The sequence below is a fragment of the Podarcis erhardii genome (assembly GCF_964252035.2).
Source record: "Podarcis erhardii genome assembly, chromosome: 6".
NCBI classification, from domain to species: Eukaryota; Metazoa; Chordata; class Lepidosauria; order Squamata; family Lacertidae; genus Podarcis; species Podarcis erhardii.
In genome coordinates this window covers 40780307-40806812 of record NC_138510.1, presented here as the reverse complement: position 1 = coordinate 40806812, position 26506 = coordinate 40780307, and the positions used below count along the sequence as shown (strand labels likewise).

At 42.4% G+C, this 26506-nt stretch overlaps 1 protein-coding gene across 2 annotated transcripts in view; it reads left to right on the top strand.

Annotated features, from left to right (window-relative positions):
* RASSF5 (Ras association domain family member 5) overlaps nucleotides 1-26506 on the top strand; it is a 115751-nt gene that overhangs the window by 43502 nt on the left and 45743 nt on the right. Inside the window, exon 1 of one of the 2 annotated variants that reach the window (XM_081865253.1) lies at nucleotides 25262-26042. The exons of the other annotated variant lie outside the window; for it this stretch is intronic. Coding sequence (XP_081721379.1) covers nucleotides 25923-26042 — 120 coding nt within the window. The 5' untranslated portion in view covers nucleotides 25262-25922. Of the gene's footprint in view, nucleotides 1-25261; nucleotides 26043-26506 lie in introns of those variants that run through there. 2 annotated transcript variants of the gene reach the window in all.

Below are 26506 nucleotides of genomic sequence, written 5' to 3'. Positions count from 1 at the left end.
ACAAGGATCTTCTGCTTTGTGATTTCAATGCCTTTCAGTGGAGTTTGGGCAGGAGAAAGTTATGGGCATGTGCCTAATGCAGCTGAAACTAAACCTTTCCGCCCTTCTCTGTAACAAATTGCTTATCTCATATTCTGTTGTGAATATCCAGCATGTCCGATACAGGCTTTCGTGTTAGCTTGCTTGCATACACATACTTTGTGATGTGGATAAAATGTGCATTTTCAGGGTTGTTTTACAGATTCTTCAAAGGAAGTGTTTCTCCTCTCTCTGCCAGTGGCAAAAGTATTCTCCACCCTGGTTTAAATGGCATATCTACATGATCAATGCCAAAAAGGCACTTGGTCTTCTTTGCACAAAGCACCTCTCCAGTCTTTTATCATCACACCCTGAAGAAGTTCTAACTCCACTGGGAAATTTTTAATTATTCTTTTACAACAAAGAGCATCTTACAAACCGAAGAGCAGGGTGCTATGTCAAGATCAAAGCTTTTCTATGAGTACAAATAGAATGTCATTGCCATGCCTGTAGGAATTTGTTGTTACCCAGGCATTCTGAAAAAAAGCAATGGAATAATCTCCAATGCGGCATAATTTGTCTAACGCAGTTGTCTGTTGATTTTGTATGGCCCTACATGTGAAAGCAACCCAGCTCTGAGTTGTTGCTGCACCTCTTGAAAAGGGTAGTGACATCTTTGATTGGTACTCGATCTGGGATATACCTGCAACTTTAAAAATCTGTTCTGGTTAGCAGTATTTACACTCACACTAAGCATTTCTGCCCTTTAATGCAAAGATGGTGAGTGTGTGTCCCTTTAGATGTTATTGGCCTCCACCTCCCATCAGCCCCAGCCAGCATGGCCAGTGGTTAGGGATGATGACAGCTGTAGACTAACAACATCTGGAGGCCTACTGTGCTCTAATGGAGAAATCAGTGGAGCTAAATGTATTTATTTAGTTTGTTATATGAATTTGAACAAACTGAAGTGAAAAGTCATCTAGTAGGTTTTTGACAGCAGCTGTGCAACCCAATTTTGAAAACACTTGAGGTATCCCCCCAGAATATCCAGCTTTTGGCTTGTTTCTATGAAGTTCAGACATTAGGAGGGTGTGCACCAGATTTGGACAAATTATTAATCCCAGGCAGAAGCATTGCATTTTGGAAGGATTCTGGCTTCTTGGAGTGAAGTGTGATCCGTATAAGACACCCTGAACCAAACAAGGGTCCTCAAAGTACCTTGCAAAACCTTGGTGAGTCAGACACACACACTCACACTCTGCAGACAACTTGTCTGCTGAAAGCAATGCTAATGTCTCTAAACCTTTGCTATATAAGGGCAGGGGTGAAGTTTGGTGAGGTTTGATGGAGGGAAAATGCCAGTGTGAGAAGGCAGAGGAGGGAGCTGTGCTGTGACAGACAGATCAGACAGCTTGTGATCAGAGGGAATTATTTTACCAGGACTTTTCAGTCCCAGTCCTTTTTGAGGGATGATGATGGTGGGATGTTGAAGTAAATGATATTGGTGCGTTTGCTCTTTCACAAGTTTGGATGGATTTTTCCAATTGTCACTGCAGCTTAAATCAAAATATTTTGCTTACCTGTCTGTGTGCAGTGTTATGTGGGGCCCTTACCTAACACCATTGAATCAGTATCCACAAACAAAAATGATAGAGGAGGGGAAGCAAATCCCTCTTAGTTTCCCTCCCCCCACCATCAGTGCTAAGACACGTAGGATGTAGATTGGAGGGGGGTATCAATCATAGCTGTCAACCTTCCCTTTTTTGGCGGGAAATTCCCTTATTCCAGCGCCGTTTCCCGCTGCTTCCCACTGCTATCCCAGATTGTTAGATATCCTGTAGACTGTTCCCGGGACAGGTGAGGCTGCTGATCCCTTATTTTCGAGGCTGCTGATCGCTTATTTTCGAGGCTGCTGATCGCTTATTTTCAAATCTGAAAGTTGACAGCTATGGTATCAATGGCTACCCAGGATGGAAGGCCTGGAAGGCTCTGCATACAGAAAAATAGCCCTGTAGGAGGATGGTCTGTGAGTTGAGTGCTACAGCAACTGAGATTATTTAAGTAAATCTGAAGTGAAATGAAACTCAAATGGATTTCCCCCCTCCAGCTTTGATACCAAACCATGTCCCTGACCAAAAGCCACTGAACAGAACCAGAACCAGTGGTGGTGGGTAACTAGGTAGGTCACAGAATTGTTGCGTGTAAAGAAGCCTGACCTAGATGCCTGAACTGAGCGTGACTTCTCCCTCAGGAAATACTCATCTAAAGATGAATTCTCCCATGTTGACATTGTTGCTTCAGAAATGTTCTGAACAGTCTGATTGGATTATGCTGGAGAAAGTGACAAACTGTAAACCCTGGGTGCTTGTGTTTGGGCGTCAGGTAAGCCATGGCGAATGGTTCACTGCAAATGTACAGATTATTCCTCCTCACTCGTGAGCGGGATCCATCAACCACATCCTTGACTTAATGTTATACATGAACTGGGGATTCTGTTTTGTTTCACTTGGCAAGCCGAAAACACACCTTGGTTTCAGATTGTACTTCATATGGAGCAAAACAAACCATAGTCCCTGGTTCGGATATCATGCTAAGTCAACCATGGTTTGTTGCTTCTGCTCACTAGCAGAGATAAGCAAAATGTGAGTGTCCTGCATGTGCATGGTGAATCATTAACCACAGCTTAATGTGACAAGTGAATGCCTTCTGTCTGTCAATCTCAGTATTGTCCACCCTGACCAGCAGTAACTTTTTCCAGATAACAGATAGAGGTCTACCAACTTAACCTTCTAGCTAGATATGCCAGGGGTGGAATCTGTGGCCTTCTGCATGTAGAAAACAGGTACTCTATCACTGATCTATATGCTGCCCACTCTGATCCATACATACATTTTTCTCATTTATGCTCAAAAGTAAGCCTTCACTTATATAGTAATATCCCAGGGCTTGATTTTTTTAGACCTCTCATGCTGGTGCTAGGATTTGTCTTCTTTTTTTCCCCAGTTCATGCTCCATAGCTGAGACTGTAAAAATACTACAAACATGCAGAGAGATGGGTTATAAAAAGTGGCCTGTGGGTTAATTGTTTATTATATTTATATTATGCCTTTCCTCCAAGGAACTCAAAATGACATACATTGTTCTCCTACTTGTCAATTTATTCTCATAACAACCCTCTGAGGGTTTTTCTTGGCTGAATGACAGTGATTGACACAAGGTCACCCAGTGAACTTCATGGCAGAGTGAGTGGGGATTTGAGCCCCCTGGTCTTCTAGATCCTATTCCAACGCCTTACCCACTAGGCTGCACTATATATGTCGGAGCCTCCATTTGTGAAAGTCATGTATGTGGCTTGTTCATAGAGCCAGATTTGTTGCCAGGTAGAGAGACTTGGAAGCTTGGCCTTATAAGGCCTCTTAAATCTTAAGAGATATAGACATGCTAAGTCACATTTTAACAATTTGCTTTCAGGCTCAGTCTCCTCATCCATAAAATGGGAACAGTGGTGACCTGCCTCCATAGAGAACAAGACAAATAAAGACTGTATAACATATTGTGCATTGAAAAGTCTCTGTGAGTGCTAGAGTGGAAGATACTGGCTTTGGATCTTGCAAACTTCTGCATGTGCTTTGGGGTCCAAGATGCTGAAATGGAATGAAAAATAGCCATGTGTTTGATGAGAAACTTATGGACATGATTCTGCCTTGAAGGGGAGCTATTTCCGTGGGAGAAAATGTTTCAATTGCATAAATTTTAGAGGCCCTGCACTCCGCAGTCAAGTTAGATGTTGACTCACCTTCTGACAGGCAGCTCTTATTTTTCGCTGTACACAGTAGCTAAATGTTTTACCCAGAAGCAGCACTTGGGGGAGCTGGAAGGCAAATGAATGTAGTTGCAGGCAGGTATATCTTAATGAGGAAGGTATTGTACACTGACAAAGGTGTCTTGGCAGCACTGGGGAGCAAAGCAGACTTTTGCAAAACAGCTTTTGCAAAACCACAGAGAAATGTCACCTCACTAGTTTCTATTGCATGTAATGGCATTTGGAATTTTCCCATTTGATGTTGAGCAAACCTCAGAATGCATCATTGGAGTTCAGCTGTTTCTATAGTGTGACTGCTTGAATCTTCCACTCGACTAGACAGCAGGTGGCTATCCATTGATATGTCCAAACGCAAAGTTGTCAACATCTAAAAGATACTTAGCCTGGAATCGAAACCCCCTTTTTGCCAGGTCGGGGTGGGGGGTTATGAATGGATTAGGCAGAGGCATAGGAAGTACTCCTAGTGAGGTCCCCAGTGACGTTCTGGGGGTGGGTAGAAGGAAGGACTGAGGAAGACTGAGAGAGTCACTGGATCCTGATCCAGCCCCACTGTCATCCCTTGATGGTATCGGAAATGTTCTCAGCTTAATCACTTGATGAAATATACTCGGAGTCGAGAGCGGATTTCATGCTCTTTATTCAGCTCATAGTGGTGAGGAGGAATGGAAGTTCCCCCAGGATGTCTGCTTTATATACATTATTTACACAATGAGCCCCATGTGATTGGCTAATTCCAGGATTCTCCTGTAGGCCAATCAGGTTGTGGATTCACTTCCACCTGGAGCTGGATTGGGTGGCTTCTGTGGACCAATCAGACTGCTGCATTCTGAATCCTATTGTTCTAGGGCCCATCAGACTGCTGCATTTTGGATCCTATTCTTCTCAGTACATAACACTTGATTTGCCTGCCCCCCGCCCCCCTCCTTCCACCCTGGCCAGCATAGGCAGTGGGGGCAGTGGGGGCTCTGCTCCTCCATCATGCTTCGCCACTTCCTGGCCAGGGATTGGATTGTTCTGTCAGGGGCGGCCACTTGGTTTCAGTGTGTAAAGGTGCATTGCTGTATAAGTTGTTACTTCCTGCTAGTGTTTGAGAGGGACTTAATTATGAGGCAGGCTTATAACTAACAACCAGCCTGTAGAGCTAGAAATACCCTTCATTTCAGTTTCACCTGTGTCTTGCCAAATTCTGTAAACTGGCACTTTTCTCAGAGAATCTTTGGCCTGCCATAGTTTCTGTTGAGGGTGTTTTAACTAATCCTCTGTTGGGTCGGTCAGATAATTTTTTTAAAAAACTTTATTTGATGTTTATGTTCTGGATAGAATGTGGATGGTGGTACTAAGGCTACAATTGATGGGCATGTTTAACTAATGGAATACTGGACAATACCGGGATGTTAAAATGTACTGTTTTAAGTCCCAATGGGATCAGAATGAGAAGGGCAAGCTGTAAGCTATGGAAGCAGTAGGAAGATCCATTTTCTTTCCTATTGTATTTATATCATACCATGTCTTTCCTGCAAGGAACTCAAAGTGGTGTTCAGGATCCCCTACTTCTCCATTTTAGCATCAGAGCAACCCTGAGAGGTACATCAGGCTGAGAGAAGATGACTGTCCCAAGGTCATCCAGTGATCTTTATGGCTCAGTGGGGATTTGAACCCAGATCCCACAGGCTCTGGTCCAGCACTCTATATCTACTCAATAATGTGCACTGGTTAATCCATATACACAAAGGGGGTAGTATCTCGTGTGCTATTTTCTTGCCTGAATGTTGCTGAAGATACAACTGAAAAAATGAAAGAATTATTTTTGGTTCCCCTGCTCCTCCCCACATTTTACTAATAGATCTGGCACATGGGAAGCTGACTCTGCTGCCTATCATATTGACATGTCCCGTCTCAATGCCTGCTGTACTCCCCCATGTCTGTCTTCCAGTCTGTATCCATCTGCTTTCTTTCATACTATATACTGTAAGACTTGCCTGGGACAACAAGAACCATCTTGTGTGTTGGGCTGGTGCTTATTGCAGCAATACCTGACTGCCTTAAAGATCACAGGTAGGAGTGGGATTGAAAAACCAGGTGCAGTTGTGGCTTGGGAAGGAGCTTCCAGGACATGTAGATGCCTTTTATAGGCAGGCAATGCCTTTCAGCTATGTGCATCTCATAATATTTTATTACCACTCTGCCAGTTAGGGATCTTTTTATCTGATCAAGCACGCAACCATTTGTGGAAAGCGGAGGGTTTGAAGAGAATTGAATCTGAAGCTGTGGGTGTTTGGAAGCAGAAACAGAAATCAGATCTGTACAATTTTTTACCTATGACTTGCTTGGGATTTTTAACCAGTGTGAGTCTCATATTTCACCTAATATATCCATTTGAGATACTGAGATTTCCAGGATAGATAAAAAAATCTGTGCATACCTAATTTAAATTACAAACATTCACCTCATATACTGCTATGCCTGTCTCAGTGTGATTCATATCAATCAAGGTGGTCGGACTTGACTTTTTAAAATTTAACATCCCCTTTAGGTATTTATATTTGACTGTGAGAGAGACAGACACAGGTAAAATTGGCAATAGATTTTGTTGTTGTTGAGTTTCTCTGTGTAGAGCCCATCCGGCAGAGTGGATGTCATTTGATAGTTGTCAAAACAGCTAACGACAATTATCTCCTTTAATCAAAAGTTCATTAATATGGTATCAGATTTATTCTACAAGTATGGCCAAGAGATTTACGGTAGGTAAAGTGCATACCTTGGAGTAAGTCCCATTGAATTCTGTGGGGCTTACTTCTGAGTAGACACATATAGGATTGCAGTGAAGCTCCTGAATGGGCAGCCTGCTGACTCCACCTCTATTTCTAAGTCATCAAATATGGCTGCAAAATGATTTATGATTCCCCTCAGACAGTCAGTTCTCCTCAGGATGACGAGAATATCCATTAAAAGTACATTATCATTCTGCTGACACAGCAAGATCAAATATTAAGCACTGAGTTGGTGTGTCAGGATGTGCCTGAGATCACAATACAGATTTCAGAACATCTGTATTATTGACTGTACCTAAAGCAATATCATGAACTACCGGTATGTAGTCACTTCAGAACATTGGTTGCAGCTGTAAAAAATTGACTTAAGTGTATTGTAATCTTTGCTACTACTAAGAAAAATTCTCTTCAACAATAATAAGCTGATAGCAGAAGGCTAAATTTGTGGTACCTTTCAAGTGAATGCTATTTGAGCTTCAACTGCTGATAGGTTGGTTTTTTAAAAAACTGTACAGTTTTGGTGATTTTAATTGACTCATTGGCCAAGGTAATGAGTGTCACTTTCTGTCATAGCTTTTGCTGTCAGTAAGAATTACACCAGTAATTTCTATTAAGTCACTTCAGTCAACTAATCTATTTACAGCCTGTTCGCAGGTCCTTATGTGATCAGTGAAAACAGTTGGTCCTGGCAAGTATTAACCGCTCTCAGTCTTAACCTGATAACTGCCATTTGTCCAGATTTTAATTTGTCTGTATTAATTTGAAGATGTATTTTAATTGATGCCTGTTTTTATGTATACTGTGTTGTTTATATGATGTTAGCCATGCTGAGCCCAGCTCCGGCCAGGGAGGGTGGGGTACAAATAAAATTTATTATTATTATTAATTAATCATACATGTTTACCTTGCCTTCTTTTGAAGATTGGGGCAAGTTATGTATGAAAACTATAAAATGAAGTTGTTGTGTGTGTGTTTTTTTAAAAAAGTTTAAATGGCTTAACCACCCAGCCATTATACATCAGACTGAGTCAAGTGGTGCTCCCATCACTTCTGGAAGATGCTGTAATGATGCCAGACTTTCCAGAGTATTATTAGCCTAGAGAAGAGTCACCAAGTATGCACATCATTCAGCACCTTCAAGCTCACTACTCAGCACTTCCATGAAGCAGCTCCTCTCTGATAACCAACAGTGGTCAAAGTCAGGGCTGGTAAACTTATGCCTCTCCAGATGTTGTTGGACTCCGACACCCATAACTCCTAGCCAGCAATACCCATTGGTGAGGGATTCTGGGAACTGTTGTCCCATCAACAGCTGGTGAACCACAGATCCTTCATCCCTGGCCTATGTAATGGGGTGCATCTGCTACAGTCAATCAGGAGGGCAAAATGGGAAAGGACCCCTATATGTAAGGTCTGTCATTGCCAGAAGGCAAGCAAAGATGTGTAAGTTGACAATAGGTTGTGTGCATGCTCTTCTGTGTAGCAAGACCGAGGAAGATGGTGGCTCAGCACTGGGCACTAAATCTGGTTGCTAGAGTCACTGATGTGAAATTCATAGCAGTCTACAGTTCACCATTAACAGCAGTCTGGAAAAACATATATGTACTGACAGTTTTCCTGCCCCAACATGACATTTCTTTCAGGTTATTTATCTCCTGTAATTTTGCCTTAATTTTTCAGCAGTAATGGTTTATGTCAAAATCCATTATATACTATTAAATTCATGGTTTTCTACAGGTTTTTTTCCACCTTGGACTCATTTTATGTAGATAGCTGGTGCAGCATAATCTCAGGGACACAGTAGTTGTGAATTGGTGTGTGGGTGTGTGGATGGATGGATGGGAGGAAGGCAGGAAGGGGAGGAAGGGGAGGAAGGGGAGGAAGGGAGGAAGGGAGGAAGGAAGGAAGGAAGGAAGGAAGGAAGGAAGGAAGGAAGGAAGGAGAGAGGGGGGATCACAGCTAAAGACCTGACACATGGCCATCTAACCTTTGTTTAAAGAACCTCCAATGAAGGACAGTCCACCACTTTCTAAGGATGACCATTCCACTGTCAAACAACCCTTACCATAAGAAAACTATTCCTATTAGTCAAAATCTCATTCTTGTAATTTGATTCCATTGGTTTAGGTCCTACCTTCCTGAGCAGCTGAAAAGAAACTTGGTTCATCTTCCCTGTGACAGCCCTTCAGATATATGATGGTTACCATGTCATCTCTGTTTTCTAAACATAACCAACTTGCTCAACCATTCCTCTTAAGGTTTGGTTTCCAGGCCCTTGATCATTTTGGTCACCCTCCTTTGCACATGTTCCAGCTTGTTAATATCTTTTGTAAACTGTGGTGCCCATAATGGAATAGCAGTAGGGTGACTTTCCTTGATATGGACACTCTACTTCTATTGATGCAGTCTAGAATAACATTAGCCTTTTTTGCAGCTGTTGTGTGTGTGTTTGTGTGTGTGTGGACTTGCGTGTGTGTGTGCGCGCGCGCGCACACACACACACTTATGCATACCCCAATATACGTTTTTGCCCTGAATCTTTCCAAAGGGTTTAATAATTATTTTTTGTTTAATTACTGAAGTGTCACAAATTGTTCTACTGATTTTTCAACACTACCTTCTTCTACCCATAGTGCGGAGGTGGTCAACCTGGCACCCTCAGATGTCCAGATGTCCATGAGGTCCCCTCCCATGCAGCTCCCCTCTGCTTAAATTAGGCTTGAAAGAAACATCATGTTGTATCTGATAGAATAGGTTGTGGTTTGTGCTTGGTTGCGATTCATGTGTTTCTGCACAGTTTCTCTAGTCTTCTAATGCGCCCATGTGCCCCAAAAAGCTAGCAATCCCTGCCACAGGGTCTCAGCGGAGAGTGTACAGCCTGATGGAGTCTGATACTTCAGGTGCTTTGTGGATTTGTAAATTCTAATTCCATCTCAAATGAGGCTAAGAAAAGCTTCTCATATATTTTGAGCTCGCACTGTATTCTGCATTTTTGTTCAGTTCGAAAGTTCAGACCTGGCAATCATTCTGAAAAGCAAAGAGAGACTGTGCAAGAACCTAAATTTAGACATAACCAACTGCAAGCAATGGGTTTTTTTGTTTTGTTTTTTGCTTCCTATTCCTTTCCTCCCTCTCCAAAGCTATGCGTTAAAATAAAATTTTAAATAGAACTACCTTTGAGACTAGAATTGTTTTGACAGCACAGGGGAGCTATATACATACATATGCAGAGATTCTGGTGTGTGTTCCTAGCATATCAGAGATTCTTCCCAAGCAGAATGTGTATTAAAACGGCCTGTTTCATCTTCAGGGTGACAAAACAGTCAATACATTATTGATGGTCCCAATAATAAAAACACAGGCAGTGAGGCATTCCCATTCATCATTTTGACACTTCCTTGGTATGCTGCCTGGTCCAGCCCATGAGGGAGGAGCCTTCTTTGCCAAATGTACTCTAGGAAGGAGGAAATGCCAGCGGTTTCAACAAATGCAGAGAGTCCATTTCAGGGGGTGAATGGTGCAAATCAGGCTTTATCTCCTGTGATGGCTAGTTTAAGAGCTCTTGAGCAGCAAGACTGTGCCTTGTTTTCTGTCGTCCATTTTGCACCTGAAGCAGTGACCAATGCATCCTTGTCAGAAGAGATGAAACTTGCTCTCTCATATCTACTTATTGTTCTGATGTACAGCCTAATATTAGGCGGTGTTCTGTCCTTGATCAAAGACCTGAATAAATCAAGATTCATTTTCATTCAAACTCTCAGGGAGAATACTTTTATAGATTAACATTGTCCTATTATAAGCTTATGCCTTGCTTCCCAATTTTGTACAGCTGTCTAGTGATATAACATAGGAACTTGTTTGCAACTGATGATTACAGGGTATTGATTTCCTTGCCTTCCTATAAAAGAAAGTATGTTAGGCAACTCTGTTCTTATATAAAAGTATTATGTTCACCCCATGTTTCCAAGAGATATGAGAAGTTTGGGGGCACAACACACTTGTCTGGATTTGATTTGATTCCTTTGGAATGAGGTTACTGTGGGCTTGCAACATTCTGTAGTATTAGAATTTGTTCACAAATGTACAGTTTGAGCATAGGTCTGGTTTAAGGAGGCATACCCTAAACCAGAGTTCACCAACAGGGTGCAGACAGCCAAACTCACTCCCCCCCCCAAGTTATTTAGGAGAGAGGCAGGGGCAGGAGCCAGGTCAGTAATAACTCACAGAGTGTTGGTGAAGTTAACTCTTAATTCAAAGAAACAAACAGCTCAGGAGGCCAAGCCTAGAGAGCACAGGAGGTCTTCCCAGTAGCTCTTGCCCCAACAAGGCAGTTAGGAGGACTGGAGGTTCCGGCCTTCCCACACCTCCTTAAGTCTCCTCCTCCCCCAATTCATTCCCAAGCAATCTGAGGCTTCGTTGTCTTGTCTGTCTTTGCTCCACCCTTTTCATACCTCTCCAGCTTCTGTTAGACCAGGAGGGAGGGGAGTTAGTCACCGCAAGGGGGGAGGCAGCTTGGCTTCTTCACCAGCCTGACTCATTGCTGCCTCTTGCCCCCCCCCCCTCCTCCCCTTCCTCCTCTTCTGCCTCTGATTTTGGACTGTCACAGCCTCTTTCTGCTCACTAAACCCTGTTACCTCTTCAGCTTCCGGCACCACGACCTTCCAGTCTATTCCCTTTTCTCCCCTTGACCACTCATTGTTGTCCCACCATCAATCCCCTGGCTCTGAGCCATCTTCCCTTTGGGATTCTCCAGCTGGTGCTTCCCACCACCCCTCTGCATCCAACCAGTCCATGACAGACAGCTGGATCTTCCTTTCCATTCTTCCTTTTAGTTTTTCTATGTCTCACTCTTACCTGAACTATAGTCTGTCCTTTTTATTCTCTTCCATAGACTTAAATTCTTTGGTCCTTAATTGGGTGTGGTAGAAGGCATGCCCACTTTCAGGTATTTCCTAGCCATTTAGAAGAATTAAGCTACTGAGAGCAATCATCCCGTCTGGGGTAGGACTACTGGGTTTCCCCATATTGTAGTTTGGGTGCTCCAGTGTGTAATATCACGGTAAATGTAAGTGCTGTCAGGAAAGTCAGCTGGAGTTTCCACAGCAAATGAGTAACAGCTGTGCGTTTACTGCACTTCTATAACTGATTGATTGCCTGGAAAGGCCCTTGTGGTCCCAACTCAGTCTAATCATTTCAACTGAAAACAGATTTAGTCCCACTGATGCCAACTGGAGTAAATCAGTGAGAGATTGTGCCACATTGTCGGCTTTGCCAGCGCAAGAGGATCTGATGCTGAAGAGCTGTTGGAAAACCGGTACTTGAAATATGAGCAAAATTATGTGTCCTAAGGGTGAACCGACAGGCCTTGCTCGGGAGTTCCCCTCAACACACAAAGACTTTATGCATGGACATGTGGGGGTGGCATGTAGGCCCCACCCTCCAGCGTTCCTTGGTGTGTAGGCTTCAAAGGCAGCTCCCAAATGTGGAGATCAGCAGAATACACTTGGAAACCCTCTTCAGACATTAAGCATGCATACATCTGAAGAGGAGCTCACATCCAGGAATGTTGGAGGCAGGCCTTGTGTGCAGGCCTCCTGTCTCCCTCTACATATAAAGCCTCCACATTTTCTGACAGACACTTCAACAAAGCTGCAGGCATGTTAAAGTTTAGTGAAAGGGATTTTGAACACCTGTATGCAGCATCCTGAGGCATTTGTTTTTTGTTTTTTTAAAAGATATTTATTAAGATTTTGTATAATAAAACAAGCATCACAATCAAACGAAAATGAGTAAGACAATAAAAAACAGCACAATCAAATAAAACAGAAAAATACAATAAAAGACATAGAAAAAGTAAAGAAAAACAAACAAACAAAAATCTAGTTTTTTACTTATTATCTTTATAACCCTCTTTCCTGACTTCCTCACATCTCCCTTTTCTGTGTTCCCCTTTACACAATCAAATTCAGCAATTCCTTACCCTCTTTCAAATCTTATTCAATATTATACATTTCAACCTATTATGTCTCTGGTTTTCCCTTTCTTTTTAAATCCATTCTTACATGTTCTTTATAACTTAATCCCTTGTATCATTTTATTTAATTTTGACATAATATTACTCTGGTCTTTTCACCCTTTTCTTTTAAAACATTTTTGCATATTCCTTTTAACTATGTCACTGATGCCATATTATCTTTATATCCAACATCATTTTAACATTCAAACATTTTACAATGTTTTTGGAGATAGTCTTTAAACTTCTTCCAGTCCTCTTCCACCGACTCTTCTCCCAGGTCTCGGATTCTGCCAGTCATTTCTGCCAATTCCATATAGTCTATCACTTGCATCTGCCATTCTTCCAAGGTGGGCAAATCTTGTGTCTTCCAATTCTTTGCGACGAGTATTCTTGCTGCTGTTGTTGCATACATAAAGAATGTTCTGTCCTTCTTTAGCACCAATTGGCCGACAATGCCCAGAAGAAAGGCCTCTGGTTTCTTAGGAAAGGTATATTTAAATACCTTTTTCAGTTCATTATAGATCATTTCCCAGAAAGCCTTGACTTTTGGGCACGTCCACCAAAGGTGAAAGAATGTTCCCTCAGTTTCTTTACATTTCCAGCATTTGTTATCAGGCAAATGATATACTTTTGCAAGCTTGAATGGGGTCATGTACCACCTATACATTTTTTTCATAATATTTTCTTTTAAGGCATTACATGCCGTAAATTTCACACCAGTGGTCCATAACTGTTCCCAGTCAGCACACATAATGTTATGACCAATATCTTGCGCCCACTTAATCATAGCTGATTTGACCGTTTCATCCTGAGTGTTCCATTTTAACAGCAAGTTATACATTCTTGAAAGTATCTTAGTTTTAGGTTTCTAATTTTCCACCTGGAAGCCTATTTTTTATCCAAATTAAAGGCCTCTCTAATTTGATAATAATGTAACCAATCTCGCACTTTATCTTTTAGTTTCTCAAAACTCTGCAATCTCAATGTGTCTCCATTTTGTTCTAATATCTCCCAATATTTCGGCCACTTGGCCTCCATATTGAGTCTTTTCAGAGCCTTAGCTTCCATAGGTGATAACCACCTTGGGGTCTTGCTTTCCAATAAGTCTTTATATCTTGTCCAGACATTAAACACGGCTTTCCTGACAATATGGTTTTTGAATGCTCTATGAGCTTTAACCTTGTCGTACCACAGATATGCATGCCACCCAAAAACATTGTTAAACCCTTCCAAGTCCAAAATGTCAGTGTTCTCAAGAAGTAGCCAGTCTTTCAACCAGCAGAATGCTGCTGATTCATAGTACAATTTCATGTCTGGCAGGGCAAACCCCCCTCTTTCTTTAGCATCAGTCAATATTTTAAATTTTATTCTGGGCTTTTTGCCCTGCCAGACAAATTTAGAAATATCTCTCTGCCACCTCTTGAAACAATCCATCTTGTCCACAATCTGCAAAGTTTGAAATAAAAACAACATTTTTGGCAATACATTCATCTTTATAACAGCAATTCGACCCAACAAGGAAAGCTTCAATTTTGACCAAATTTCTAAATCTTTTTTAACTTCTAACCAACATTTCTCATAATTGTCTTTAAATAAATTCAAATTTTTAGCTGTCATATCAATCCCTAGGTATTTCACTTTCTTGACCACAATTAAATCTGTCTCCTTCTGAAACCTTTCTTTTTCCATTGTTGTCAAATTTTTCTCTAAAACCTTAGTTTTTTGCTTGTTTAATTTAAATCCTGCCACATGACCAAATTCTTGAATCAATTCTAAAACCCTTTTCGTACTAGATTCTGGCTCCTGTAATGTCAAAACCAGGTCATCTGCAAAAGCCTTAAGTTTATATTGTTTAGCTCCGACCTGAATTCCTTTAATCAACCGGTCCCTCCTGATCATATTCAAGAGCACCTCCAGGACCGAAATAAATAGCAATGGAGAGATAGGGTAGCCCTGTCGTGTTCCTTTTTCTATTCTAAACTCTTCTGACACCACATTATTGACTATCAATTTTGCTTTTTGTTCTGAATAAATTGCATCTATACCATTTTCAAACCCCCGTCCCACTCCCATTCCCTTAAGATTTTTCTTCATAAAATTCCAAGAAATATTATCAAAGGCCTTCTCCGCATCAATAAAAATTAGAACTGCTTTTGTATTGATGTTCATTTGCAATAACTCCAACATGTCAATAATGTTCCTTGTATTATCAGACAGATGTCTGCCTGGGAGAAAGCCTGCCTGATCTTTGTGTATCACTTCATTTAACACTCTTTTTAATCTGTTAGCTAAAATGTCTGCAAAAATTTTGTAATCCACATTTAAAAGGGATATGGGACGGTAGTTCTTGAGTTGTGTCTTTTCAGCTTCAGATTTTGGTATAAGTGTGATGAAAGCTTCTTTCCATGACTCCGGCGCCTTCTTCCCCTCCATAATCTCGTTGCACACCTCCTTTAATGGTTGAATTAAATAGTCTTTTAAAGTCTTATAGTACTTGGAGGTTAACCTGTCCGGCCCTGGAGACTTGCCCAATTGCATGTTCTGAATGGCACCTTCAATCTCCTGTTCTGTTATTTTATAGTTCAATATTGTCTTATTTTCTTGGGATATTTTTTGTAGTCCATTAGTTCTTAAAAATTGGTCTATATCAGTCTCTTTCTGAGGCCCCTGGGTGTAAAGTTGTTTGAAGTATCTCTGGAAGCATTTTCTAATCTCCACAGGATTCTGAATATTTTTCCCTTCAATCTCAAGATTAGTAACCGTATTCAACTTCTGTCTTTTTTTCAACTGCCACGCTAGCAGTTTTCCACATTTATTAGCCGATTCAAAAGTCCTTTGTCTCATTTGTTTAATTTTCCACTCAACTTCCTGATTTATCAATATCATAAATTGTACTTGATATAGTTTAATTTCTCTCAGAATCTCCTGTGACTTTGGTTTCGATCTTAATTTTTTCTCTCCTTCTTTTATTTTCTCCAAAATTTTATCTTTTTTCTCATTTTGAGTTCTCTTTTTTATTGCATTCTGCTGTATCAGACACCCCCTCATCACCGCTTTACTTGCGTCCCAGATTACCCTTTTTTCAACTGTAGTTTTCAAATTTACTTCAAAATAGTCTCTCAAAGTCTTTTGGGCCTTCTTAACAATCTCTTGATCTCTTAATAAGGTGTCATTCATCTTCCATCTGAAGGAACCAGTTGATGTTAATTTCATTTCCATCTTTACAGCATTATGGTCGGAGCAGGTTTTTGGGCAGATTTCCACCTTTCTAGTCTTAGGTGCCAGTCCTCTAGTTATCCATATTTGGTCAATTCTAGTCCGTGTCATTTTGGCTTCAGAGAAGAATGTCCCTTCTCTTCCTAAGGGGTTTTTTGTTCTCCAGATGTCAATCAAATCCATATTGTCAGTTAGTTCAAAAAAAGTTTTTGGTAGCCTGCCCTCTTTTGTTATGCTTTGTCTTGGTGCTTTGTCCATATTCGTAGATACCACCCCATTCATGTCGCCCATCATAATGATGTTGTTATAATCCATATAGTCCAACATTGTCTCATGCAACTTCTTGTAAAATTCCGACTTCCCCTCATTTGGTGCATAAATTCCTAAAATCAGAAATTTTTCTCCTTGTATTTGGATTTCAATTGCCAAAATTCTTCCTTGCTCATCTTTAAAAAGGAATTTGTTCTGAGGGTAGAGAATGTGTTCAAACCACTTCCACTTGTGATAATACTGTATGTTTCTCTTCACCCAAAGTTTCAAAGCTTCTTTTGAGCCTGGTTTCACGTGTTCATAAAAACATAAGAAGAGAATGTTAGATCAGGCCAATGGCTCTTCTAAACCAACATCCTGTTCTTGCAGTGTCCACCCAGATGTCTATGGGGAATCTGCAAACAAGCCCATAACACAGGAGCCCTCTGCCTTCCGGTAGTTTCCAGCGACTGGTATTCAGAAACAGTACTCTGACTGTGGAAGCAGAGCATAGCCATTGAAGCTAGTAGCCATCAATAGCTCTTTCCTTCATGAATTTGTCCAGTCCTTTTAAAAAACCATCTCTAAGTTGGTGGCCATCACTGCCTTGTACTTTTTAAAAATCTGTCCTGAATCTTCCAGCATTTTATGAGGGTGATATAGATTTTTACACAGTTGTAATTGTCTGATTTAGGACTCTCTTTAATCTGTATAGTGCTGGATAGTGGTGTGTTCTGCCTACCAGTTGAAGTATGAAAAAGGTTTTTGGCAGAGGTGTTTTTGCAGTTGTCCCAAGGTAGTAGAACAGTAGAAGTGATGGTTGGTAATGTAAATAACTTGGAGGACATGGTCATACAGAGGAAGCTGAGTGCCAAAAAAAGAAAATTCCTCGATGATTCAGCTGCTGTGAACCATATTGATTTCAGAGGGCTTAAGCATATTTAACCCAATGTTGGATTGTGGCCCAGGCCTATGAACATATTCTGTGCTATGTCTACTCAGCTCTCAAACTAAAAAGTTGATTTATTTTAGCAGCTCTGAAACTTGAACCCTGCTTTTGAACTGTTGTTTGCAGCTTTCATGCTTATTGGTGCCTGCGACTTTCTTTTATGTAGCTATTTGATCTCATGGATGGCATGCATGCGCTACTTAAAATTTACCATCTAAAGATGGTAACCATAATCCATCCTTCAGAAACAAAGGCTTTCACTGGTGCCCCTAGGCTGGCGCCTCAGACTCTGAACTTTCATTAAAACAAACAAGCAAACCCTAAGTCTTTAGCTCTCCTAGAAAGAAAGTTTAGGGGGCAAAACTGTGCATGTACCTTCTAAGTGATTTCTGTGAAATGAGAGTGTGGTGTGGCTACTTTCTATATATTTTCTGGTACAGAGGAATGCTCCCTATTGCTACTGGACGGTGACAGCATCAGTGTATGTAAAATCAGGATTGTGCAATCTCCACAATCAAGACCAGCGGGACATCGCTGACTTCCCGTGGAAAACACAAGGTTGTTTCTGGTGGCTGTCTCTCTAATTTTGTTGTGCTACATTCCCCATGGCAACCATTTGACGTTATGCCATTCCCCTGCTGCTCTACAACTATTTTGTGACTTGCACCCTCAGTACTCTCTCAATATTTGAAATGTGTCCACTGGTTTACTTGCTGTATGGAGTGATAATCAAAGCTGGAATTGAGAAGGATTGTTTTGCCTTCTGCAGTATTATGTGGCTCTTAAGAGCTTGGCTCTCTTGCTGTGAGTGTTTGGATATTTCATATTGCTCAGGAGTGCTGAACCTGTGGCCCTTTGGGTGCTTTTGGATGGCAGCGCCCATGACCCTTGGCCAGCTTGGGCAATGAAGAGGGATGGTGGAAGATGTGGACCAGCGAGGTCTGATGGGCCCCAGGTTCCCCGCCCCTGCTATAGTTGTTGCCTCACCCTCATATCTTAATATGGCTTGTAGTTGGGATACACTGTCCCATAAGATGGTTGGTGTACATGTGACTCTAGTGTACTAACCATACTGTCTTTGTGAAGCACTGCAATTGGGCTAACATGCTCTTTCTAATATCCCACCATGACATGAATTGTGTAGCCTTTTGCAAGTTGTAGAGGTCATTGATGTTCATACACTCTTGCCAAAATATGATGTCTTTGAAAGCTGTCACCTTTTTAAGCATTTTGTCTGCCATTTTTCTCATGTTTTTGTTGCAATTAAAATTTAAAGATGGATTAGCTACAACCTTGATATACTTTCATGGAGAAAAAATGTTAGTCATGTTCCAGCACTGTTTCATAGATTTACCAACCTGGATGTTTGGAAATGAAAGCAAAGTAACACATTTTAAACCTCAATTTAATTTTGAGTTAGCTTCTCATGGTGTATTCCCATTACAGCACTGTCTTCAAATGGCCTTTGCCAAATTCTGCACAGCTGTTCTGACAGAAATGTGTGCTTCACACAGCTCATCTTACAAAATGGAGCTGCTTGCATTCAAGAAAACTTGTGTGAGAGAGAAAGGCAGGCAGTGCACATTAAACATGTTGGCATATTCAGATTTTCTAATTGTGGGAAGCATACACTTCTGAAATGGTGAATTGTTATCTAAAATTATCTGGGTCTACACTGTGAGAGTTTTAAGGCAGTCAGGTGTTTTGTCCATTAAAAATGACTTCCTGAAACATCTGTCTCTTGTCCAGTATCCAGTCATATAGGTATGTCATTCTTGGCCCAATTAACTGTGGAGTTGATCTGCATATGTATTCCTGCTTCCCTGGAGGAAGCTTTGGAGGCCACAGTCTGAAGCAGAAGACCTTTATGTTGAAGAGAGGGTTTTTGTTTTGTTTTTACTCATTCCTCTCTGTTGATGTTTATCCTTAAAATCATCTGCCATGAAAGCTGCTTCCTGGCCTACTCCATCCCCTGCTTTCACATTTTGGACAGGGACAATTTTAAGTAAGGTGAAGAAATCTATTCATATTTTCCACATCAGACTGCAGCCTGTTCAGTTGCATTTTGGAAAGAAGGAAGGAAGGAAGGAAGGAAGGAAGGAAGGAAGGAAGGAAAGAAAGAAAGAAAGAAAGAAAGAAAGAAAGAAAGAAAGAAAGAAAGAATGTTGGGTAGGGGAAACTAGCTTTTGGAACAGGAACATTTTAAACAGATTCAATAGGTGAGAGCAGAACTGTCCCTGAGAAGGCCATATTCCTTTTTGCCCATAGCCTAACCTTAGACAATGAGTGGGGTTTGGATCTCCAGTGACTCTGTTCAAAGGCTGGTAAGGGAGATGAACTTCCTTGAGGGATTTTTATTTTTTAAATAATGTGCCTTGAAGTGAATGGGGAGCCAGCTTAACTGTTTTAGAACTGGCATAATATGCTCGCTTTGGCTTTTTCCGGTAATTAACAGATCAGATGCACTTTGAGCTAATTAACGTTTCAGAGAAGCTTTCAAAGGCAACAAACCCCACAAAGGGCACATTCACTTGTCAAGCCTAGAGGTAACCAAAGCATATATCAAGAAGCTTACCCTGAAAAGGGCACTTTGGCCTGCAGCCACCTCTTGGGAATCCTGGAGCAATCCTGAGTCCTACACCAGCCCCTTAAAGACTTGCATGCATGGGATTCCTTGACTGAAAGCATCCCCAAGTCAAGATTGTGATGGTCAGGAAAATGGTTTGACCAGAGGCTTTCTCCAACATGTGCTAGCTTGGGCCATTCTGGGAAATAGTGACATAGGGGTGTTTTAAAATGGGTGATTCCCCCATGTACATATTGAGATGATAAAGCTCCTGTCCCGACTCTTTGGTTTGATTTTTTTTCCTTGCTCTGTAGGGGGCTACAAGAGCATAGCATCTCCAAATGCTAGTTTGGGAGGAAAGAGTGGCTGGGGGAACCCAGCCAGATGGGTGGGGTATAAACAAAAGAAGAAGAAGAAGAAGAAGAAGAAGAAGAAGAAGAAGAAGAAGAAGAAGAAGAAGAAGAAGAATTTTGCACATGCTTTCGCTTACTCTGTACCCAGTGCACTCCCACTGCTGGTTTGGGAAGCAGAGTGCATGCAGATAATCCATATCTATCTTGTTGTTACTTATGAAATATTGCATCTTCAATCCAAATTGAGATAGAACGGCACAGCTGTGTTTTAAGCTGGTAATCATTACCATACACAGCCGGTGTTTCTAACCCCCTTTCAGGGTTTGGTAGATGGGTTAAGTTTGAAAGAATGAGGGACAGGTCTGAAAAAAATCCAGTCTAGCCCCACTTGCTCCACTGTCCTAAGGCAAATGCATGTGGGGTGGAGGGAGGAATAGGGGGGAAAGCTGGGTATTGTCATCCCTCTCCTTCCTCTCAAACTTGGCAGGTCTTTATTTAGCTTTATATGCACACAGCAGATTTTAAAGCTACCAGGGCATCTTTACCTTGATCTGTAACCTTCCCAGCCTTACTCACATACCACTCTGTGTTCTGGCTACATGTGGTGGGGAGCAGGACCCCTTGCTGCCTCAGCTGATGGCAGTATGCATAGATTAAAGGCCTGCATTTGTAAAGTCCATGCATCTAGGTCTGATCCACACAGTCAGTCACATCTGAATATTGCTCATATTGCATCTTGACTTTGCCAAAGTGAGAAGCTTAATTTGGATCATGGACCTTCACCCTCTACTTCAGTAGCTATGACTCATACCATTCTCCTACATTGACATTTGCATTTAGCTAGAAATATGTTTTATTTAATTGCTAAATGCCCATGCTTTCATGTTCTGGCTTGAATAAAAGTCTTTACTTTAGATATTTTTAACTTCTAGCTTGGGTCATTTTGAAACACCTACACTCACCTGCTTGCTGTTCTGGTCGTAAGATGTGGAGTTATAAAGTGATTTCTCAGGAGGCTTGGAAAGGTGACCAACTCTGACTAATTTGGAAAGGACGTGGGCTGTCAAACTTCAGTTAATGTGCCACATACACCTGATCAGCATCTTCAGTTTTCTCCTGGGTGTAGCAAACTAATAGAAGGTGGCGGTGATTGAAGTGCCAGCATTAAAACTGATGACCCTAATCTGATTTTGATCTGTAGAAAGTCACTCCAAGGCTGTGGTTGAATGGGGGAAAGTGGAAACCTTGCTTGGACAAGGTGGGGCCTCTGTCAGCAACGACGACTAATCCTGCAGCAGTGGATGGCATTATCACCTGGTAGCAGCTATTATAGCAGGTTGCCTCAGTGCCAGTGATGGGAAGCAGGGCCCATTCCATCAGCTCTGCTGACAGACTATCTCCACTGGGCTCCTGCTCCTGAATTTCTTCCCCTTCCACTCTTCCCTCCCCATCACTTTTCCCTCTTGTGTCATGTCTTTCAGATTGGGAGCCAGCAAATAGGGACCATCTTGTTTTCGTTAATGGTATGTAAGCCACTCTGGGAGCTTTTTGCTGAAGAGCAAGTTAAAGATATAAATAAATAAGACATATCATAAATATAAAGCTTGTTTTGAAGAAATAAAGTGCAGCACCAGAGTAATGTCATTGTTTTAGTGTTGCTGAGCTGACAAAGTGGTTGGGGCATCCCATCCAAAGCAAGCACTTGTAAATGCAGGAGTGGCAGGTTGGGATTGCTAGCTAGAAATAATAACAACAATGCAAATTGTGTATGGGAGAAGTGGATGTTTTGCAGCTGATGAGTTTCTGTTGATGCAAGGCTGAGAACATGAGAAACCAGGCTGCTCCAAGGATGATGACAAGTTTGTGCAAGTTTGCAAGCTGTGCCATTCTTGTCAACTTGAGCATTCTAGAAATCTCTACATAAAGTTTTGCTTAAATACTGTGTGTGTCCTTATCTGGTCATCTAATAACTTATTTAAGTTTTTTTAAAAAACAACAATACAAGCTTCCTCTTTTGAAAAAGAAACCCTATAGAAGTTCCTTGCATCTACACAAGTGATATTTTACTGTCATAGGACGTTCCAGCTTCACACCTAGCCCAGTTTTGTAGATAAAAGTCTGTAGTTAATAATGTAAGAAGTGGATCAGGTCATGGCTCCATCTATCTACTCAAGTATCCTGCCGCCTACAGTGCTCAGCTAAATGCTTCCAGAAAGCCCACAAGCAGGGAGCATAAAGTCAGCAGCCTTCTTCCACTGTCCCCAGGTATTCAGAGGTACACTGACCCAGAACAAGGACAGTTTCTTTAGCTATCATAGCCTTTGATATACCTCACTTCAGTCAATTATGTTTAATCCCCATAAAAAACTACATGACACACTTTTCAGGCATTATGTTCCCTATGAGTACAATCATATCGACCATGAGAGCAGCTGGCCTGACTCCTGCCATTGCATCGCCAGTGACCTAGCTCTGCTACCATCCTCGTTTTGAAAGTCTGAAGCAGGGAATCTGTTCTGTGTGCAGAGACTCCCCACACATTTGACAACCCTGCCAACATAGGAGCCAACACCTAGGGGTTGTGGGGGCTTCAGCCCCCACAGTAAAATATTTCAGGGGGTTGGGCCCCCACAAAGTTGATGGGCATTCCCATTCAAATGGTGTGTGCGCACTGCGTCATGTGATCAGTTATGTGGGGCAGGGCTAACCTGAGCCCTCACAATGTTTTATTCAAGTTGGCACCCCTGCCTGCCCATGTGGGATTGCAGTCAGGGGAATGCCCAAATAGGGGTCGATTCCATAGTCCTCTCCGCATCTTGGGGCAGTGATTTACATGTATTAGTTATGCATGTTATTTGTATGTTTATTAAATTTTATATTCCACATTTTCTTCCAAGGAGTTCAAGGCGATGTACATGGTTCTCCCCTCTCTTTTATCTTCACAACAACCCTTTGAGTTAGGTTAGGCTGAGAAATAGTGACTGGCCCAAGGTCACACAATGAGCTTCATGAGGCTTATTCAAACCCTGGCCTCCCAAGTCAAAGTCCAGCACTCTAACCATTACACCACACTGGCTCTTATTATATATGGAGAAGAACTTTATTCTGTTTATCCCAAATCTACTGCTATTCAATGTGTACAAGACTTACTGACTTTTTTGCCCTGGTGTGTCTTGCTTTAGTATACAGGTTCTTGTTGGTTGTCAAAGTAGAACCATAATATTGCAAGATGCTGAAGAACCTTTTTACACCTGCTCTCTGAGCAAGAAGGATTAGCCGTGAAGTGGTGGCCAGTGGAGGCTGGTGACCATTAGGACTAATAGGGTGGAAGGCAGGGAGACCAACAGCAGGTGGTGCCAGAGGCAACAGCAAGTGAAGCTGGAGCCAATGATAGATAGAGCTAACTCATTCTGGTTTTGTCCCCATCCTCCTCCCTGTTGAGTTCTACATGGGCAACAGTGAGCTTGAGGAGGCTGGCATCCAGTGTCACCCACTGGGCTGGTTGCAAATAAGGAGGCAGGCAGATGGGGGCTGGTTGGAGGCAGGCTGAGTTTGGTGGGACAGTTCTCCATTTCCCTATTGCACCAGCCTCCACTTGTGGTAACTGTGTAGATCCTATAGAAGACTTTGTGTTAAGACTCCTTAGATTTTCAAAATGGCTTTTGAAAATGAGATTATATTTCATAAATACTGTAAGCATAATTTCTTAGGGAAGTTAAAGAATGGGAGAGAGTGCATCCAAGCACTAAGTTCAGGATACTGGGACCCGCCTGGCATGAAGGTGGAGGGGGTGGGCATGGGTAGCTCCATGGCAGCAAATCTGGGAGCTGTATTTGGCTCTCCTTAAACAGAAGTGGGGACGCGGGTTGTGCTGTGGGTTAAATCACATAGCCTAGGACTTGCTGATCAGCTCCTGTTGCTCGGTCCCTGCTCCTGCCAACCTAGCAGTTCGAAAGCACGTCAAAGTGCAAGTAGATAAATAGGTACCGCTCTGGCGGGAAGGTAAACGGCGTTTCCGTGCGCTGCTCTGGTTCACCAGAAGCGGCTTAGTCATGCTGGCCACATGACCCGGAAGCTGTACGCCGGCTCCCTCGGCCAATAAAGTGAGATGAGCACCGCAACCCCAGAGTCGATCACAACTGGACCTAATGGTCAGGGGTCCCTTTACCTTTACCTTTAAACAGGGGTGAGAAGTAGCAACTAACCCTGCTGCACTGGGTTTCCCTTTGACAGCATTATTAGGTGTTGGGTGTGGAAGCAAACAAGTGGGAAAGGAGGAGCATGGCAGGTTGTGCGGAGGGAGTGTGCTTATGTGTGGAGAGTGACCGCAGACACATTTTAAAATGCTGTTTTTGCAAAGGAAGGCGCATGCTGAACTTATGGTAACTGGACAGGTGGCCTGTGGAGAATTTGGGGGTGGGGGTGGGGGTGGGCAGCGGGGTAGGCTTTTGTTTCAAAGCACATGCCAGTATTCTTGGAGACCTGGTGGCTCAGATGCTGAAGGAAGGAAGGTAGTTGAGAGCAGGACTTCAGCCTAACCTTGAGAAATCAAAGGCAGTAAAATATTCTGGGCTTTCTGACTTATGCTCAAAAGAACTGTGCTTCAAGTGCCTCTAACAGAGCAATAGGTGACAAATGGAAAAGTCTAACCTGATGAATGGCGATTGCTAAGGTTATGATCAAAACTGCCATTTCTTTTTGTGCCAGCTATGCTGAAAAATCATCCTGACTGTTCTAAAATTAGCTGCAGAACACAAGAGGCACTGGCTGGTTCCTTCACTGGTGTGTTGCTAGGGGAATCTATCCATCCATCTCTCTCTCTCTCATTTTGCACCAATCCAACTGGTTAGTTTTCAGGGCTGGGACTGAGTGTAGAAGCACCATCATGACAGGTGGCATATTGTGTCTCTAGAGATTAGTATTTTGTTTTTAAACCTCCAATAGATGTGTAACTTCTACTTTTAAAAGTGAATGGGAGGTGCTGTTTGTAGACTTCTAAGTAGCCTTGCTCTGCATCACCACACCCCATGACCATTCCTAAGCTTTTACCACTGTAAGGTTTGTTTGTTTTTACCAAAACTAGTTAAAACAGTTTCTGGGCAAAGATGAAATGGATGAGGTTGGTTTTGGACAGCTTTCGTGCAAGATAAGGAATGCATTAAATTACCAAAGGATATGCACCTGGAGAGCAGTGCATTGGAGGTTGGTTAAGTGATATATTTTTAATCAGCTGCTCTCATCTCTGTCCCTACCTTTTGTGAATGTTGTTATGGACACTGAGGAGCTAGGAGCAGGCTGTCTCCTCGCCTGATGGTGTAACTCGACTTCTCTCTCTCTCTCTGTGTGTGTGTGTCTCAAACGGTGCCAATCAAAATCAGCTGAGATGCTGACAGCCTCCCCGTTAAGAACCCGCTGCAGAAACTGCGTGAGAAATCTTGCAAGAGGAAGTGGCTCAACTCTGCTCGACAGAAAGCAAGCAGGAAGGGGTGGGGGAGAAGGAGAGAGGTGATGCCGTTCTCGCAACCAGCCTCCGTGGGCTGCAGGCAGGAGAATCAAGCCACGGATGGGGAATGAGTTTGTGAGCAGCCGCCGCCACCACCAGCAGCAGCAGCAGAGAAGCCCCTTGGGGTCTGGCACCACCCTCTCCACTTCTGGCAATGCTTAGTCCGAGAAGGGAGGTTGGTGGCTGAAGAGAGGAGAGGTGATCCCCAGCAAGGCTCGTTTCTCCCTTAAAGGAGACGTCACCGGGTTTGCTCAGCAGAGGAAAACTGTTGCAAAGCATGGCAAGTGGGAGCTGGAGAGGCTGAAGCCGTGCTTGCTTGCTTGCTGCTGCTGTGATTGCCTGGAACTGGATTGGGAAACAGCGCTGCTGCCGCAGTGAGCGGAGAATCCGATGGTTACCTGGCTCTCTGGCTCACTGGAGGGCTTCACGTGCGCCCAGGACCCGGGATCCCCTCTCGGATGACGGTCGACAACAGCATGAGCAGTGGCTACTGTAGTTTGGATGAAGACTTGGAGGACTGTTTTTTCACAGCCAGGACCACCTTATTTAGGAGCGCTCAGAGCAAATTTGCCGCAAAGGTAACGAGCTGTATGGCAATTCTGTAGCAACCCCCCCCCCTTAAGAATCTGTATGCAAAACCTATTTCTAGCTATCAGCATTTAATGATATTCTAGAGGCATTCGTTCATTTGCAGTGCATGGGTAGCCTTGCTCAGTTGCAATGGCTTGAAAGCTTATCTTTATGTCATTTTCCTCTTTCAAACTCTGATCTCTTCATAGTCGCCCAAGTGCTTGACTTTGACACCTGTTAACTCTGACATTCAGGGAACAGCAGTCTCACAGAGACCCTGTAGTTGTCCTTCACATGTAATATTTCTGAACATCTACCTTCTCAAAGGGTGTGTGAGATCGGTTGCTAAACTGAATGAATGACATTGAACTGTATCATCAGCGCATTAAGTCTAGTGAGACTGTGCCTGTGTTTTGCTTAATTTTAAAAAAAATGCATTATTGCTTGGAAGATTTTTATCCTGGTGTGGATA